The 18,679-nt window shown below is 50.5% G+C and overlaps 1 protein-coding gene across 2 annotated transcripts in view; it reads left to right on the top strand.

The window, feature by feature from the left end:
* Positions 1-18,679, top strand: part of SMOC2 (SPARC related modular calcium binding 2) — a 154,179-nt gene that overhangs the window by 130,808 nt on the left and 4,692 nt on the right. For both annotated transcript variants that reach the window (XM_060029625.1, XM_060029624.1), the window contains exons 10-11: positions 10,682-10,781; positions 12,605-12,879. In XM_060029625.1, the coding sequence (XP_059885608.1) occupies positions 10,682-10,781; positions 12,605-12,879 (375 nt within the window). The remainder of the gene's footprint in view (positions 1-10,681; positions 10,782-12,604; positions 12,880-18,679) is intronic.

The following is an 18,679-nucleotide window of genomic DNA, read 5'->3' as shown; positions in this document are numbered from 1 at the left end:
CAGAGAGTCTGCAGGGCCATTAACCGGCACAGAGGCTGACGAGGCCATTTCCTCAGAGGTGGTGTCGTTTCTACCTCTTGTCCCTCACGTCTGTTTAAAATTCCCCCCAAATCATGAGATTACAGAGCTTGCAGAGATGGCCCAGGTCCCTGTTCTATTTGATGCCCGGGGCGGGGTCCCTGGAAACGTGAGCGGGGGCAGCCCCAGCCCACGTGGAAAGCCCTCGGCTCACGGGGACCATTTCCCTCCCCGGCGGCAGCACAAGAATCCCCCTCTGTCATCACCTTGGCTTTGTTTCTGTGTCTGGGGCTCTGAGGAGGTGATTGCGGCATGCACTGGGGTGATTAAAACCCCAGATGGCCCCAGAGATTGGTTGCTGGTCGCTGGCCGTCAACGGCGCTGTCCCTCGCCTCCTGTTTTCTCTAGTTCATCAGGGACCGTCAACGTAGTTTCATTGCTGCTGTTGGTATGTGGTTCCCAACGGGGATCGCCTCCCCGTGTCCATGGTAGGGTTTGCTGGGGATGGGGCATCTGACCGGCCAGCTCAACGGGGCGGGGGGGTGTGGGGGGAGGAAGAGAGCGAAGACAGGGCAGGCGCGGGGCCTCCACTGACGCCGGGGGCGCCGGCGGCCGAGCCCAGGGCTCCGTCTCGGGGCTGCGGTGACTCACGTGCTGGCTGGCAGTTAGGGAAGCAGCAGAGGTCACCCATCCCATTGTGGGATGGCCACAAAAACACTTGTTCACTCTTAATATTTTAAAGTTTAGTAAAGTGCAACCTCACTTGAAATCCAGTCAAAGTCGCGGGTGCTATAAAGTATAATTTGCAAGCACATCGTAGAGCAGAAACTTATTTTTTTATGACAGAGGTGAATGACTTTTTACAAGTGTGTGGTTTGAGCCGTCTATCTGGTTGTTAAGCCCGTGTTCCTTCCTGGATTCCTCGTAAAGGATATGAAAGGGCCTGTATTGTAGAGCAAACTATCAAAAGTAAAAGTAAATGAACTAGGAGTTTGGAAAGAAAGGTTTCTCCACTGAAGTGGAAAGCAGAGAGAAAGCAACCAGCCTGTGTCTGAACACCTGGCCTGAGTCCGGTCCTTCCAGCCTGTGTGCTGGGGAGACACGTCCGGTCCCGTCGCTGGGCCCAAACCACCTGCTTGTTCTTTCCTCGCGGCCGGGCCAGGCTGATGCTGGGCTGCAGGGTGAGGGGCACTGCGCCCACCGGGGTTCCCACGCTGAGCTCCTGGAATAGAGGAGAGCTGCCTGCACCGCCCGGACCCGCTCACCTGTGCCTGGCCAGGCCTCTGTCTGGTTATGCAGCCCGAGATTCCATCCGATGTTCCTCATCCATCCGTCGGACATCAGGTTAGATCCCGCTGGTCAGGGCACAGGTGTGGCCCCTCCCTCGGCTGCAGGTGCTGTGGGCAGTGCAAGCGTGCATGCCCACCGGCCGCGTGGCTGTCCTCCCTGGGGCTGGAGCAGGAACCGTGCTGCTGTTTCTGTTTTCCCAGGCCTAGAACGCGTGGTAATTAGCAGCTGTCCTTACAGGGACAGCCCGGCTCAGCTCCCACAGGAAGGTGGTCCATTGTCTCGGGAAATATTTCAGAAATCCTCTCAGAAACACACACCCACACTGCTGGGTCCATTGGTGGACGGCAGGGCAGAGAATAAACAAACGTGCGTGTCCAAAAACGGGAAGCGAGGCTTCCATGCACAGCACAGCATCACAGCTCTCTCCCGAGTTTCACATGCACACACGCAGTTCTTGGGCACAGCGACCTCGGTTTTCCGAGGGATGCTGGGACGCTGAGCACAAGCAGAGCTCCTCCCGTGGTCCTTGGCGCCACGTGGACCCGACGTGTCTCCACAGGAGCCTCCCCTCTGCATAAGGATGCGCTCTCCCCTTCGTGGCTCCGTCCTCTGTTTTGCGGAGTTGTGTTGAGGGAGGTGCCTGCACAACCTCAGGTCACAACTACTAGAGTGAGGATGGCTTCCCGAAGGGCCGGGGTGTCCAACCTTCCGAGAGAAGACAGTCCACGCTTATCCCTTCTCCGTGGTCTTGAAGATGCACCACCTAAGCATTTCACTGTCAGTTTGGTAACATTCAAAATGTTGTGCTCTGGAGAAAATCCAAGCAAAGGTAGTTGTTTTGTTGCTCTGAGTGACAGTGAGAGGGAGGGAAGCCGCCTGACTCAGGAAAGCCTTGAAGGGATGGTCAGAAGTAACCCTAATACTGCCGACAGCATCTGCTGGTCAAAACACCTCATTACGACGTGGACCCGTGTCCTCAAATGCTTCCTGTTCCTCGGCCGACAGGAGACCTCCGGAAAGTCTGTGCTTCCCACAGAACTGACATCTGTCTTACTTTGTCACCATAAACCCTCCTCTCTTGTCACCAGTATTTTACTTTATAAGCTCCTTAAGGGTACAAGCGGTGCTTTCCACCCAGCATGTGGTTAATAAGTAACTATCAAACGAATGTTTGTAGGACATAATATTGTCCTTGAGAAATGTAGGGAGACTCAGGAAACATAAACACTGTCTCTGAGACAAATATCACAGTTAACTTATCAGCTATTCCGAATTCCTAGTGCACATGCTGGACTCAGATGACCCACCCAAGAGAGAAATAAAATCAAAGGCAAAGAGTGTCTCGAACATCACAGCTGAGGGAACCTCAGGGCATTTAGTGAATGAGAAGGCGGATTCTCTGAGCCCCGGCTCTCTCTGACCGCATCTCCACGGGAATCATTTCTGGGGTCCCTTGAGGCATCAACTTTAACCCAACTCCGATATTACTAAATGTTAAGTAATCAAAGCACAACCTCAAGCTACAAACCTCTTTGTTTAGAATAATGAAAAGCTGTGTTGAAAATACGAAAAAATAAATACAGTATATAAAATATGTAAATATAGAGAAGATTTAACAAATTAGAGTTAATACATAAGAGTAGTGATTTTGATTTTATCTTAAGAGTGGAAAGTTTAGTGCTTTTTCTTTAGGGTTTTTTTTTTTTTTTTTTTTTGCGGTACGCGGGCCTGTCACTGCTGTGGCCCCTCCCATTGCGGAGCACAGGCTCCGGACGCGCAGGCTCAGCGGCCATGGCTCACGGGCCCAGCCGCTCCACGGCATGTGGGATCTTCCCGGACCGGGGGACGAACCCGTGTCCCCTGCATCGGCAGGCGGACTCTCAACCACTGCGCCACCAGGGAAGCCCTAGGGCGTTTTTTGAGGATGAATTTTCCTCACTGTCTCCCATGTAGATGTTTTAAAGGATGAATAGGCGTCCTGACTATGTGCTTTCCTGCCATGCAGGGGCCACCTGGTTCTAACACCGTCATCTTGACCATGACACCCAAACAGTTCCAAGTTGCAGGGAGGATTTATGAAGATACACTTTATGTGCCTTTTATTCGCTACAGATATTTTATGGATCTTACAATAAGCATGACCAAAGAAACTTTTCTAATTATCTCTTTAACTTTTTTAAACGTTTAAAATGCATATAAAGTTAAAAATTAAGAAAAAGGCACTTATTAAATTAAGGGAGGGACATAAAATGTTTCACAGAGAAAGAGTAACAGGACACGTCATCTTTCACTCATGCCCGTAGGAAGCTCGGCGTGAGCAACTTTATAAGAACGGATCTGGGGACTGAATCCAAGTGCACCCTCTGCTGAGAATGTCCTCTGTCCTTGTCGTGTTCGGGAGGCTGTGTGACCTGGCCGTAGCCCCAGCCCTGGAGCGCTGCCCCCTCCAACCCCTGATTTCCCCTGAACCCGCTTCTCAGGTCTCTGGGCTCCACTCTGACCTTGGTCTCAGCAATCTTGTCCCTGGACCACAGGCCACAGCCTCAACCTGGGCTCCCGGGGACCCCACTGTCCATCGAAAACCCACAGAGTGGGCTCCGTGCCACTCATTAATCACATGGTGCGGCCCGTCCGTATCTTCCAAGGGCTGCGATTTCCCTCCAGATCAAGTCCCAGCTCCTTTCTGTGGCTCCGGGACCCCACGGTGCCTGCACCCCACTTCTCACTCCCGCCGTCCTTTCCCGTCTTGTCCCACGCGCCCGGGCTTCCTCACAGCCCCTCAGCACGCCTTGCCCCCAGCCCCGGGGCCTTTAGGCGAGCTTCTCCTTCTGCCTGTTTAGAAGGGCTTGCTCCACGCTTCAGGGTCCGGGTCCTCAGCAGGGAGATGTTAATTTGTCTGATGTCACCGTCCACCCGCAGGAGAGGGCAGGGCCCTGGACTGTTTGTGCCCCTCTGCCCCAACACAGCGACTACGGCCTGGCAGCCTCTGAACTCCTGATCAGTGAGGGCGACGCAGGGCCCTCCCCCCGGGGTTCCGGTTCTCCAGCTCAGCCAGAACCTCGGTCTTCCTCTGACCGCCTCCTCCCTTCCCTTCCCCCGCCCCTCCTCCTTCCTTGGCAGAACCTCGCCGTGATCCCCAGTTTGGCAGGTTGTCCTGAGGCGGAAGCGTGGGGGCTGGAAGATGCAAGTCGGTGGAATAGCGCAGACCCCAGGTGCGGGGACCCCCCTCCGTGGACCCCGGGGGCCCCAGGTGGGATGCGTGGACCCCATGGCCCGAGATGGGCGTGTTGTACGTGTTTAAGGGAAGTCAGTGCTTGGGAAACAACCCACGAGCTCCGTGTTTAATTGAGGAGAATGTGGACTCAGAAGGAGGCCAGCGTTTCGGCCGAGGGAAGACGCAGGGCTGCCGTGCTTGTGGGCTGTCGGCAGGGTCAAGCAGGCTTCTGCAGTTGTGCTCTGTCAGAGCCCGCCGCGGAGCAGAGCGGGGGTCACGGTGCTACTGGGCCAGAGAGTCCCTCTGCACCTTTGTCTCTGGGTCTCAGAGGCCCTTGACTTTGTGGCAGATTCTGTGGAGCTTGTCTTTCTCTTCACCGGATTCTTGTGCCGTAAACGGTGGCGATGAGCGTCACAGCAGTTTTATTTCCTGTTTCTCGAGATGATCAACCCCGTGGATGGTTTTATTTGATGCCTCACTTTCCCCTCCTCAGCTGCACGAGGAGAGTCTTCCACCAGGGAACAGACCCACCGTGTCTGCACGCGCAGACCCAGGCAGTATCCAGGGTCCAGGAGGAGCACAGCACGGTTCATCTTGTGTTTACACTTACTTTCAGGTAAAGGTAATTGAGAAAGAAATGACACACCACCCAGCTGCTTTTATGTAGTTCAAAATATTGCACATTAAATAAAGGGATTTAAAATCTGGTGCCTAAAGTTCACGTAGAGTTAGCAACCTTAAGACTGTGTTAGTCTTCAGGCAAGAGTGGCTCTAAGCCGTTGCAAAGAGACAGTTATCAGTGCTTTTCTTCATGTTTCTAGAGGAGCGGGTGTAACTTTATTCCCATTTCTCACAACCCTTGAAGGCAGCGAATGGCGGGTCTCAATTCTGACCCACACCCTACAGGTAAAATGCATTCATATTACTCTGGGGGAAATTGCACAAAACTGGACTTCCCTGAAAATTGCTCTGACACATTCTTAAAACTTTGGGAGCAAGACAAGCCTTACGTGTGTTTTACATCCTGGCTTTGTTACCACAACACTTTGATCTTCAGGGATGTGGTGTTGCAAGGAGAATTTTCTACCTGCCCAAGTTCTTCTCTCTGGTTTTTTTCACTGAAGACACTATACAGGCCTTTGGGAATGCCTAGTTCCTCCATTAAAGTTCTGACCAAGTCCAGAAAAATCCAACACTTCCAGGCTTCTGCTCAGCCCTGTTGTCACAGCCATGGGCCAAGGGAGAAGGGATGCCTGCATCTCACCTCCTGCATCTCACCTCCTGTATCCCTACCTCCCCCATCCATGTGTCTCCCTACTGCCTCCTCACAGGGAATCCTAAGACGCCATGCCAGAGTTCTTTGACAGACGTGACACATACCTGATAAAAACTTAGAGAAATTTGTTCCCCATTGGTTGACTTCCAAATTTGAGGAGCTAAACCTATAAACAGAAAAGTAAGTAATTATAATGGAGTTAATAAGTGTGCAGGTATAATACAGACACACACACACACACACACACACACACACACACACACACACAGCTCCTCAGACAGATATGAAAAAAATCAGAGAAGGGTGTGAGTTTTGTTTCCATTTCATTTTATTTCTCACCTATTAGTTTTCTAGACATTTGAAATAATATACCAGCCAGGTGGAGATTTTAAGCTGCCCACTGTTAGATGCTTGAAAGCCAGATTAATTAGTGTCACTGTCCTGTGACACTTTTCATCCCATCCAGTCACCTGGTCATCTAGTGGGATCCCCCCCTCCCGGTTTCCCTGCCCAGCAGCCCACAGACCTCACCTGCTGGGTGATGCTCAGACTACAGTTAGGGACCGATGCTGGCTGACATGGGTGCAAAACTACGGATTGCCACCGTTTCATGCCTTCTCTTGGTACTTGCAGGAGGACATTGCCACCCTCCGACTTCCCTTCCTCTGGTGTCGGGTTTCCTTTAGGGGGTGATCCTGAGTGCTCACTAGTCACCATATGGAGTGGGGTTTCATGATGTGGTCCAGGTAGCAGTCCTGAAAATGTTTCAATCTGTACTTTAAAAAAAAAGGGAAAAGACAAAACTGTATAAGTAAATTTGCTGAAATCAGTCATTTCTATACCAAAAACTTTTGCTTTTTTAAAATAAGGATGTTTTGTAGGCAGTGTAGAACACATTCATTTTAAGAGATATCAAGTAAAGTAAGTTTTTAAGGCATCACATATGACCCAGTTTCCCTGGGGCCGAGTGGCGCCTGGCATCTCGGGAGCCAGAAGCCAGTCGGCTCATTGCTAACAGGCAGCCGGGGTTGAGGACGGGGACAGGCGGGTGGGGGGCTGCCCTGGGACGGGGCCGCCAGCTTACTGGGGGACAAACCAGGATCAGAACCCAAGTGTTTGCACAGAAATGCGACAGGATGCCGAGTATTTTCCTTGGACTCCACAGATGCATGAAATCAGCTGAGCATCTTCAACACAAGCTGGCTGTTTTATTTTGCCTCAGATTTGTAAACAAATGGTTGCAGTCATTCTGCTTCTAGCTTTGCAAAGGACAGTCTGGTTTCCTCTCTCTACAAATGTTTCTTTAACTGGCTGTCAGTGCTCCATGGAAGTTCCTGGCACGGGGCCGTCCCTGCCCTGCGTCTCCCCTGACCCAAGCCTTCTGAGCTCTACTCCACTCCCGCAGGGAACAAGCTTGTGGGTGGACACAAATAAACAGTGACTAGGTGTCCTGTCACGGAGCCTGCAGGCTGTGGTTTCAAGGACACAAGATTTATGGGCGCTTCTGGCCGCATGGAGGCCGTGCAGGCGGAAGGGGAGGTGAGCTGCTGGGAGGAGGTCGGAGGTCCCCGGGCGCTTGACGTCCCCGGGGGGACAGCTCGATGAGCTGAGCCCAGGACACGGGAGGCTGCGTGGCCACAAGCATGGTCTGCGGGCAGGACCCAGATCTCCGCGGTCGTCACCGTGGCCCGAGGGAGTGACTGTGGAGGAGCTGAGAGCGCTGCTCTGTGCCTTGCAGGGAGCCCGGCGGTTTGGGGGGCGCGTCCCTTTCACCGCCAGCCCCGTTGTTCCTTTTCGAGGCCTGGTCCATTTCACGGTGGTGAAATTTGGATTTCATGGTACTTATGTCATTTCTCATACGATGAAAATTCACTTCTTAATAATGTGCTAATTTTTCATTCTGAGTTCTTCTCATTTTTACAAACACTGTGCTGGGATGAGCGTGCCTGGGGCTCTCGTGTGCCCCTGAGGAAGCACCCTCTCAAGATATCTGAGTAAAGGCACGTGAGCTGAAGTACAGCTAGCGAGCGAAGGCCGAGGCCCTTTCACCTCTCTGTCCTCAGTCTGGTCGGCCGTCGACCCCGCCCGACCCTGGACGCGCAGGGACTGTCTTCCCGGAGTGCGCGTCACCCTGGGTGCCGCCCCATCCCTGTGTATCCACGCGCTTACTTGCAAATGGCGCTGCTGTTGCTATTTCCTGAGTGGTTGTCCTGAAAATCAGGAACCGCACTTCTCACAGTGCGAGGTCACCCTCCATCTCCGTCTCCCCGTCAAGCCAGGTGAGGACCTCGGCCCCGAGAACCGGGATCTGACGGGTCTGGGAAGATTGCTCACCCCCGGACCCCAGACCTCCGCCTGGGTCCCAACAAGCGTTCACTCCGAGCGGGCTTTCCCATCAGCAAGTCGACTTCGTGTGAGCACAGAGCACGGGGCGGACATCACCTGGAGGCTGGTCTCAGGATGCAGCAGCTCTGCCTCGCTGAACCTAAACCATTTTTCTCTTGCCTTTACTTAAGTGAAGTTCAGTGTCTTTGCAAATAAATATGACAAGTATTCTCTGTTGGACTAAAGTAGCTCTCAACTGCGAAATATGATCCTTAGCAGAAAGATCTGTGCGCTTCGCCGTCTGTAGCTTATACCACGTTAGAAACATGCTATAGCAGGATTGATTTGATATTGGTTTAGAAGTCGATTAAATTGAACTGCTTGTTGTGTTAAAGCCTTCTGAAGCTTTTAGGTGCTGTTAGTCTTGTGTTTTCTGATGCATATACATCACTTTCTAATTAAAAATCTTGCATTGCTTTACCTCCTTTGGGGGGAAATGATAAAATTAACAGCAACAAAATAACCGGGGTGCGTCCCACTGAAGTCATGCTCACCGCACAGAGCACAAGCATAACGCTTTCTTACAGCTGTTCACAGCCCTGAGCAGTTTCTCATCAGCTCAGCCTTTTCCCAGACACCTGCGTGTTTCCTACCTGCACCACAGCCCTCCCGGGGTATCTTGACGCCAGCCGGGGTGTGGGACTTCACGGGGGCAGCTGGGACCGGGGCGGGTTATGCCCACCCCCTGACACATCCCTGCCTGCCTGCCTGCTGTTCTCTGTTCCTCTTGGTGGTCAGGCGAGCTGCTCTCAGAAGCATTCATTACTGTGACAAAGGGCAAAGGGCGCTGCCCTGTCTCAGAGCTGGCGCTGACAGGGCTGCAGGAAGTCCCCCAGGTCCCCAACGGCCCCAGACATGCCTGCAGCCTCAAGTCTACCATTGCCTCCCCACGGAATAGTTAATGAGATAATTATTTTTTTCTTGAAAAGTAACATTCTTGCAGTGGTCCTGGGCGTTTCCCTATAGATTATAATCTACCTTTCCAGTTGCCTTCAAAGGGAAAAGGGGAATAACACAGCTCTATGTTCGCCCTTCCCCGACCCTTAGGGATTCGCGTCTGTTTTCTGATATGTGTATTTAACGAAGTGGAAACTGGTGTAAATGGATTCCTGCTCTAGGCAATTAACATGTGCTTGAATAATAATAACAAAAACTTGTGTCAAAAGGAAATTTATGAAACCCAGAGTTCTCTAACTGAATAAACACGTTGGTCTTTGAACGACTTGGCCGTCGTAACACAGCGCCACCATCCGATCCGCGTGGAATGTTCCTCCTGCTTCCCAGACTCCAGGAAGACATGTCAAGCTGCATCTCTTTATCCCGAAACGGCAAGGAGGGTGGAGGGGGGTTTAGGGATAGTTAACTTGTAGGTAAAGTGTATTGTAGAATGTTGAGCTTCCAGTAAACTCAATTACAGAATTACTCGAAGGCCCTCCACTGCCTTCGGACTCAGGCTCCCTTGACAGGACTCTGGGGCCGTGTCTTCTCCAGCCACGTGAGCTTGGGGTGTTTTGCAGCATCCGGGGCCTCCTACGTAATGTGGGGCAGTGATGCTACGTACTGGGATTGCAGCTTTGGGACCAATGAGATGGTAATGCCTGGGAATCTCTTAGTCTCACATAGTAATAATTCAATAAATCTTAGCGATTGTAATTCACAGAAACTGTTTAAAATCAACATATATGGATTGCAGCATGCTTATAAGTGTTCAGATGAGCTCATTGGTACAGGGCGCCCGACACACTGATTGTTTATTTAATTTTTATTTTATATCGGAGTATAGTTGATTTACAATGTTGTGTTAGTTTCAGGTGTACAGCGAAGTGATTCAGTTATACATATACATGTACCTATTATTTTTCAGATTCTTTTCTCATATAGGTTATTACAGAATATTGAGTAGAGTGCCCTGTGCTCTACAGTAGATCCTTGTTGATTATCTATTTTATATTTAGTAGTGTGTATGTGTTAATCCCAAACTCTTAATTTATTCCCCCCGCCCCACCTTTCCCCTTTGGTAATCCTAAGTCTGTTCTCTATGTCTGTGAGTCTGTCCCTGTTTCACAGATGAGTTCGTTTGTGTCATATTTTAGATTCCACATGTAAGTGCTATCACTTATGATATTTGTCTTTCTCTGTCTGACCTCACTTAGTATGGTGATCTCTGGGTCCCTCCATGTTGCTGCAGGTGGCATGATTTCCTTCTTCTTTATGGCCGAGTAGATTCACTGCATATACGCACCACATCCTCTTTATCCATTCATCTGTCAGTGGACATCTAGGTTGCTCCCATGTCCCGGCTATTGTAAACAGTGCTGCAGTGAACACTGGGGTGCATGTCTCTTTCTGAATTAGGTTTTTCTCAGGGTATATGCTCAGAAGCAACACACTGATTTCCGAATCCTACATAAGCCTTTCTTCCCATTACAGAGAAAAATCTGCTGTACTCTTGGAGTTCTGGGAAATATGAAAAGATGTCCATACTTGATTTCTTTCAGGCTGTCCTGGTGCCAAAAAGAACGAGTTTCTGACGAGTGTGCTGGACGCGCTGTCCACAGACATGGTCCATGCCGTCTCCGACCCCTCCTCCCCGGGCAGGTGCGTGCGCTCAACTGCAGAGCAGGAGGCTGGGAAGACGCCCGGCATTCAGGGAACTCTCAGAAGCTGGAGGGCAGAGCCCAGACACTGGCATCTGAGGCCTGATCAACTTAGCGGACACGGCAGGGCCTGCAGGAAAGAAGTCCCCTCCCCAAACCTGAGGTCACTTCCTTTATCTGGAGGACATTTGTTTAGCAGGTTCTCTTGTAATGCGATCAACCCAGGGAGGATGTTGCCATCAGGGACAAGGCCCAGACCTTGGGATTTTCCCAGGTTCCTTCAGGCGGGGGCGGGGGCGGGGACGGGGGGAGGGGAGGGGATGGGAGGACCCTGGTCCAGAGGGCTTCCCGCTTTGGAATCACATTTTAGAGCTATTGACTGGATTTTAAATACTCTGAATTAAAATGTTCAAATTAAAATTCTCAAAATAGGATTTCTTTACAATAAAATATATATGACATAAAATTTACCATCACAACCATTTTCAAGGCTGCAATTCAGTGGCATTAATTACATGAACAAAATGTTCAAAATCTGACTTCTGAAACTCTGGAAACTTGCTCTGTGTTCCTGGTGGAAATTCTGCAGTTCTGGGGCTGAGGCTTTGAGCTTCGCTTCCGGAGAGACTGTTAATTCCCCGAAGCCGTTCGTCTCTGTGGGTGACGTCCCTAGGAGGGCAGTTTGCAGTGTTTAATGGATATAGTGTTTCAAGTGCTGGATCTCCCCTGTTAATTAGTAATAATTAATCTCTCTATTTTAAAGCACATTTTCTGATTGGGAATCTCGCTGTCTTTATTTCCTTAGAGCACTGGCCTTCTTCCCTGCCTGCCCCAAACCTTGATTATGTCACCTATTCTAGATGATCTAAAGCTTCCTGGTCTTCTTCAGCTCAAAGCCCGCCTCTCTCTATCTCTGTTTAAGAGTAAGACTGCAGAAGAAAAACAGGCATGCTAATGAATCCAGTAGTAAATTAAATGATGAAGCAAAAAAAAAAAAAAATAATCACCCAATTTTCAAATTGACCTCTTATATTCTTGGAAAGATAGATCTTCTCTGTAAAACTAAAACTGAAAGCAGTAAATGAATTTCCATCCTAGAAGGTCCTCTGAAAATTTGGGAAATAACTAATAGCATCAGAAAGCCCTAATACCTGGGAACTTTTGGTGTCTGACTCACTCTTTATGCCCATGGAAACGCAGAGACCAACAGCCAGACAAGGAAGGAAGGACCAGGGACTAGGTGAGCACCTGCTGCACCTTCCACGTGGTGAGAAGGCCCAGTGTAACATCTGGGATGGCTCCAAGATCAGCCTCAAAGCCAGGCCTTCTAGAAGAGTTTTTTACTTGTATCTTAAAGCATCAACCTTTTGTTTTTTTTAATCCAGGGAAAGATGTCTGGTTACCACTTTAAGATATATGTTGTTTTGCACCTTTAATTTATCCGTGGCATAAACAACCTGCCCGCGAGTCACAATTAAAGGAGCAGAGATCCTCTGGATCCCAGGTTGAGCAGGTGTGCGATGTGTGGGCCGATGGGCCATCCCCACGGGGCTTCGTCCGCGTGACTTGCCAACGCCCAGCGCGTGACTGGCCTGCACAAGTTCACTGTGCCCTTTGCCATTTTGAAACCAACTTGAAACTTTTTTGCCCAATTTCTATTTCTAAGTTATTTTTAAAAATCATTATATCAAATGGCAAAGCCACGCAGCCTTAGGCCCTCCTTCCGGGAAAGTCAGAGCACGGGGGCCCCCGCTGGAGGGACCAGGGCCGGGTGGGGAGGCAGCCAGGCTGCCGGGGGCCCCTGACCACCCGTGTGTCTTCCAGGCTCTCGGAACCTGACCCCAGCCACACGCTGGAGGAGAGAGTGGTCCACTGGTATTTCAAACTGCTGGATAAAAACTCCAGTGGGGACATCGGCAAAAAGGAAATCAAGCCCTTCAAGAGATTCCTTCGGAAGAAGTCCAAACCCAAAAAATGCGTGAAGAAGTTTGTTGAATACTGTGATGTGAATAACGACAAGTCCATTTCCCTGCAAGAGTTGATGGGCTGCCTGGGCGTGACCAGAGAAGAAGGTGAAACTAACACGAGGAAACGGCACAGTAAGAGCCTTTCTCATTATTTTGCTCCCATGTGTGTCCACTCTCGAGGACGTCTGTTGAGTCTTACGATGTAGAGACTGTCCTTGCAGTCTGAGGGTGGAGGGAAGTCTGATGTGTCACATGACTGTAGGTCACCGTCCGTGGAAGCACTCACAGACCGTCGTAAGCGGTCAAGGGGAAGCCGGGTGGGAAAGGTGGGAGCTGAGTGGTGTCTGGAGACAAGTCTCACTGTTCCGTCCGGGGGGCACGGGGTAGGGGGTGCCCTTCTCCAGGGGCGCCTTCTGATGCTGAACAGCAAACTGGGCACCCTTGGGAGTAACTCGGGAACTCCACGCATGAGCCCAACCAAACATTCAGCCCGGTTTATTAGCAGTTCAGTAATTCCTGTTTCCAAACCAGGTATTTCAATGGTTGAAACAGTGTTTCAGCTGCGTTACCAGATGTGTGTATCTCTTCCTTGAACCCAAACGCTGTCAGCAGCCCAGGGGCCGTGTGCAGATTTGATGGTTTGCAGAGACCTCTGCCATCTCTGCTAATTTATGATTCCGTTATTCTGTTACCAAACTTGTAGCATATTTGAAACATGAAGCAAGTTTGAGAGTAGGTTCCGGAGCATCGGTAGATGGTGGTCTTTACACGTCCTCGTAGTTGCAGCTCAGCTGGGACGCGGAAGTCCTGGCCGCTGACCTCGACTGTGGGCTTCGGGAAAGGACTGCATCTGTCTTATCAGTTTCTGTGTCCCGAGCACTCGTCATGACAGTCATTCCGTATGATTCAGCCGAACTTGGTTCCAGGCTAGATCCCTGTAATTGTGAAAGGACTCTTGCTAATTTTCCTGTGAGAAGTTACTCCTGGAAGAGTTGAGTTTTATTTTGAAGACCTCTGTATGGGGTCTCGGAAGCTAAGTGCACTTCATGTTGCCCCGGACATGTCCAGACTGCAGACAGTGGTAAAAATACGTGGCCGCCCACTTTGCTGACCTTGTGGGGTGAGGACGACATTTCCTGGCAGGATGTGGGTCCTTGCTGCCCTCTGATGGGGGTCAGACTCAGAAGGCTCTCGCTGTGGAAACATTGTGTGCGGCGTTCGCCACGCTGCTGTGTGTCTGCAGGCGGGGTGTGGGGGGGCCGAGCTGGCGGGTCAGGGGGTGACCGGCTCCCATCACCATCCTGCCTCACGGTCCCCATGGCCCCTTCTTTTCTCCCAGCCAGGCCGGGGATGGGGTGAGGCTGCCCTCATTCTCACTTGCAGATGAGAAACCCAGGAGCGCCGTGTGGCTTCCAAGCCCTACAGCCACCCAAGGCGTGCGGCGGGTCCACCCTGAACAGCGGCCCAAGCGCACGGGTCCGCCCGCAGGAAACCGGCACCTGCTGGGCTGCAGCTTCTGTCGGGGTTTCCTCAACCCCGCGCAGCCCTGCCCTGCAGCCCCCGGGGGGGCCTTGGACGTTTCCAGTCCAGGCAGTCGCCCCCGCCCTTGCTCTCCTTTGTTGGGGCTTAGGGTCGCTGTCTGCCGCTGTCTGACACTGCCTGTGATTCTTGGACCTGGACAGACGTTCTCACTCACCCTATGCTTTTTTTTTCGATTTTGGTCCCCCACAGGGTCCCGAGAGACAAGTGACCTATTGCAGTTTTAGGCAGAATTCCTGGCAGCCTGGCGTCTCGGAGGCCCAGGGGATCACCATGGGAGCCAGCGGGGAGCCAGTGGCCGGCTAGCTGGAGGCCGGGGGACTGTAGCTCCCCCGGCCCTGGGGCTCTGATGATTGCCGGGGAGGGGGATGAACGCTGACCCAGTGACTCGTTTCAGCCGTTGCCAGGTTGGCTTGGGGCCGCGGTGGCCCTTCCTCCGTTCCAGAACCCAGCCTTGAACTTGTGAAAGAGTCCAGTTTTGTGGTTTCAACGAGCAAATTAAGTGCAGGCTCAACCGTGTGTAGAATCTGCTCTTTTAATCTTTAATCATCACCCCTTTCTGAAGCGCCCAGGCCAGTCCATTGTTTGCAAGGATCCCCTCTTGGTGAGCACCCAGACCCCCGAGCCTCGTCCGCGTGCCTGAGGGGCGTCCCTCGCCAGGGGCACGGTCCTTTCTGCGTGTTTACTAAATACAAAGGAAGTCAGCAAATGGAGGTGCTGGGCAGGGAGAGCGGGCGGGGGTGGGGTGGGGGTGGGGGTGGAGGCCCAGTGCGTGGCGGCTTTGCCAGGAGCATCATTGGCCTCAGAGCAGCGGCGAGCGTGAGGCATTTTGAGATGGAACGGGATCCCTCCAGCAGTTTCAAGATGAATTCTGAGCAGTGGGGAAACTACTCTCCTGGATACCACCGCCTGACCCAGCCCTCTGTTTTACAGAGAAGGCCGCGCTCTCCACCCGCCCCCACTCTTCGTGGCTCAGTCCACAGTGTGGATGGGTCATTTCCAGAAGCGTTAACCACGAGTGGGTGTGTTGTTTAAACACCAGCACTTGGTGTGAATTGGTACCACGTAGCCTGTGTTGAGCCCACGGGTTCCGGGGCGTCAGGAACCACTGCGCTCACGGGTGAGTCCTGAGCTTCTGCAGAAGGTACAGATCGTGCTGAGAAGGGTGTGCAAATCCCAGCCCTCGGTCAGGTACAGGACTTCTGACTTTGTGGCTAACGAAGTGCTCAGCTCTCTTAGTCATTCATTCGCTCAACACAAACGTCGAGGATCTGCCGTGAATCACGGGGCGGAGGTGGGAGCTGAGTCTCAGAAGCTCCGCAGTTTGTAGGGAAGATAGAAAAGCCCTAGAACGGCCCGCGCGTAAGGCGTGGGTGTGAGTAGGCTGCTGCCCGGGCCCTGAGGAGGCAGCTCCCAGCTCGAGGACTCGGGAAAGCGTCACGGGGCCAAAAGGATGGACGGGACGGCCCAGCCCCTGTGCCAAGCACTGGGACACTGGTGCCTCCCCTGGAGCATCTCCGAGGCAAAGCCTCAACACCGCCCAGTCAGAGCCCGAGGCATGAGGGGTAACTGCGTGACACCCGAGGACAGCCTCGTCGGAGAGCCCAGGGACCGTGAGAAGGGGTTCCTGGTCAGGCGTCTGCCAGCCAAGGGTACCCTCGCGGGAGAAACGGGATCGGAAGCTGGTCTTCCTGGAAACTCTGAAGGTCGGTCGGTCTTGCTCTGCTCTGGGGACACCATGGCAGCTCTCACCCTGCACGCTGAGGCCTCAGGAAGCTGATGTGAATCCAGCACCTTCTGGGTCACGATCCTGGACACCTACCCTGTTGTAAACAAAACTGTCTCAAAACCCCAGCTCCCTGTCAGCACCAGCATTGGACCTCTGAGTTGGCTCCAGGGCCTTAGCCGATCACACGCCCTGTTGTTTTTTAATCTGGTTAGATAATGGAAAACTTGAGGTGTGGCCAGTCCAACAGATCAGGAGCCAGTGCTGTGGAGAAGATGGTGCCCACAGAGGAAGTGCACTCCCCCGGCCCCAGCTGCAGGATGCTGCCCTCTGCCCCTGGGTGGGGGGCGGAGCGGGGGCGTCTCCACACCTCTCCTCGGGGCCGGGGCTGCGTTCTCACAGAGGACAGAACGCACGAGGGGAACAGAGAACAGGTTCGCGGGCAGAGCGGATGCGCAGAAGGGGTGCAGGCCACGTCCTCTTGCCGAGAGGGGTCCAGGGTCTCCGCACAGCCCTACAGGGGGACACGGAGAGGGCGGGTGTGTAACCCTGCTATCAGGGGAGCAAGTAACAGAGCATAACACCTTGGTGTCATCATCATTTAGTAGAAATGTTTACATTACTGCAGAATCTTGAGTTATCAGTCATCTTCTTTACGTGCCTCTGACTAAACCGACGTGTCTGAATTTTGTTGTCTCGCTAGTAACCGGGAAGATAGCGCGTGTGACCCCCTCTCTTCCCCCGGAGAAGCTGCATTTGGTAAAAGTGGCAATTTGGTCAAAAATGAGCATTGGGGATTTAGACACATTATTAGCTGATCTTGCAGCCCTTTTTTTTTTTATCTTGCAGAATTTCTCTAAGAGTTTTTCAACTTTATTATCATTTATTTTTTACTACCCTGTGTAATTTGAAATAGTGAAAAGTCAGAAAAACCTAAGTATTCAGGAAGGGGTTAGTTGGGACAGTCTAAATATCCAATTGGCTGCCAGTTTCTTTTGTTTTCTTTATTTTTGCTCACTAGTTAACAATACATTTTTTTTTTAACATCTTTATTGGAGTATAATTGCTTTACAATGGTATGTTAGTTTCAGCTTCACAACAAAATGAATCAGTTATATATATATACATATATTCCCATATCTCTTCCCGCTTGCATCTCCCTCCCTCCCACCCTCCCTATCCCACCCCTCCAGGCGGTCACAAAGCACCGAGCTGATCTCCCTGTGCTATGCGGCTGCTTCCCACTAGCTATCTACCTTACGTTTGGTAGTGAACAATACATTTTTTATTCTAAAAAATATGAGAAATTAAATAAAGAACATAAATAACACATGACCTTTTATTCTGAGACAAAATCAGACCAGATCTATAGCTTTCCAGAAAATATTTCTATGCACACATACATACGTGTTTATGTCTATGATTTTCACTACAAAATGGTGTCATAATGTACATACTTCATTAATCACACTTGTTTTAAGCAAGTACACAAGATTTTGCATTTAAAGTTTTGCAACTAAGACATGTTATTGGGAGCTTGATCTCAATTTTCACCATTACAAAAAATGCAAAAATGAAAAAAAACCCTGAAAACTATTGAGAACTGATAGAGCCTAGAAAAAAAAATTTCTGAAGAATTCAGAAAAAAAGTTCACAAAAGATGATACCATGCCCTCATGATTCTCCAAAATGACCATTGTGCAGAAAATCAGCAATTAGGAAATATTCACTTTTGACCAAATTATCTTTTTCAGCCAGACTGCCATGCCAGCTACATTCTCTCAGACATATTGCCTTACAGCCAAATTGCCGTTTGCCGTGTCACCTGGAAACAATCACTATCATTCGATACCGAGGAAGCCCCCCTTCCCGCCACGCACACACACCCATCGCTGAGCTCTGTGGTAGGAGCTGGGAAATACATACTCATTTTCTCACCGAGAAGTATTTTTATTGATGTGGCGTGGCTTCGTATTTATTTTGATGATGTACATTCTGTTTCATTCAAATTAACTAACAGTTTATTATTTTTCTGCCCTTCACATATTTTAAATGGAACTTTTCCCTACTCCTTCTTGAGTGGAATATTCCATCCAGTGTCATTAATGAAATTTATACTCTTTTCATCTACATAGCAAAGTTCTAAACACCAAAAAACGTTAACTTTTCTTGCTGTAACCTAACTTTAATGTGTAGCTACCTCCAGTGACCAGTAGTCTGATGTTTGCCATAGAAGAAACCAAGAAAAATCTGGGAACTGTTGATAGTGCAATTGGTTTAGATTAGATTCAAAGTATCAGTTTAAAATTCTTTAAATTTGAACCAATGGCGCGAAAGCCTGCTTTCTCTGTAAAGTACTCATTTCAGACAAAGCAAAGCGGAGCGCGACAACAGAAATTATCCCGATCCCTGGATCATTCAAACTACAATGGAAAGAGATAGTCCATTTAGCTACTATTTATTTAATATTTTTGCAATTTACTTAATATGTTTGTGTTTCAAATTTTCGTGCTCTATTTCTGTTTGCTTGAATATAGCAAGAGAAGAAGTTTGAACACAGAATAATTTTGCTCTTTATCTTTTTAATTGAATGGATAGACGTCAACAGTTAAGGCATTTGGAATGAGGGATGCTGCCCTCCGTCTGCTGATTCATTCGAAAGATATT

The sequence above is a fragment of the Delphinus delphis genome, chromosome 14 (genome assembly GCF_949987515.2).
Source record: "Delphinus delphis chromosome 14, mDelDel1.2, whole genome shotgun sequence".
Taxonomy (NCBI): Eukaryota; Metazoa; Chordata; class Mammalia; order Artiodactyla; family Delphinidae; genus Delphinus; species Delphinus delphis.
This window is presented reverse-complemented; position numbering and strand designations above follow the sequence as displayed.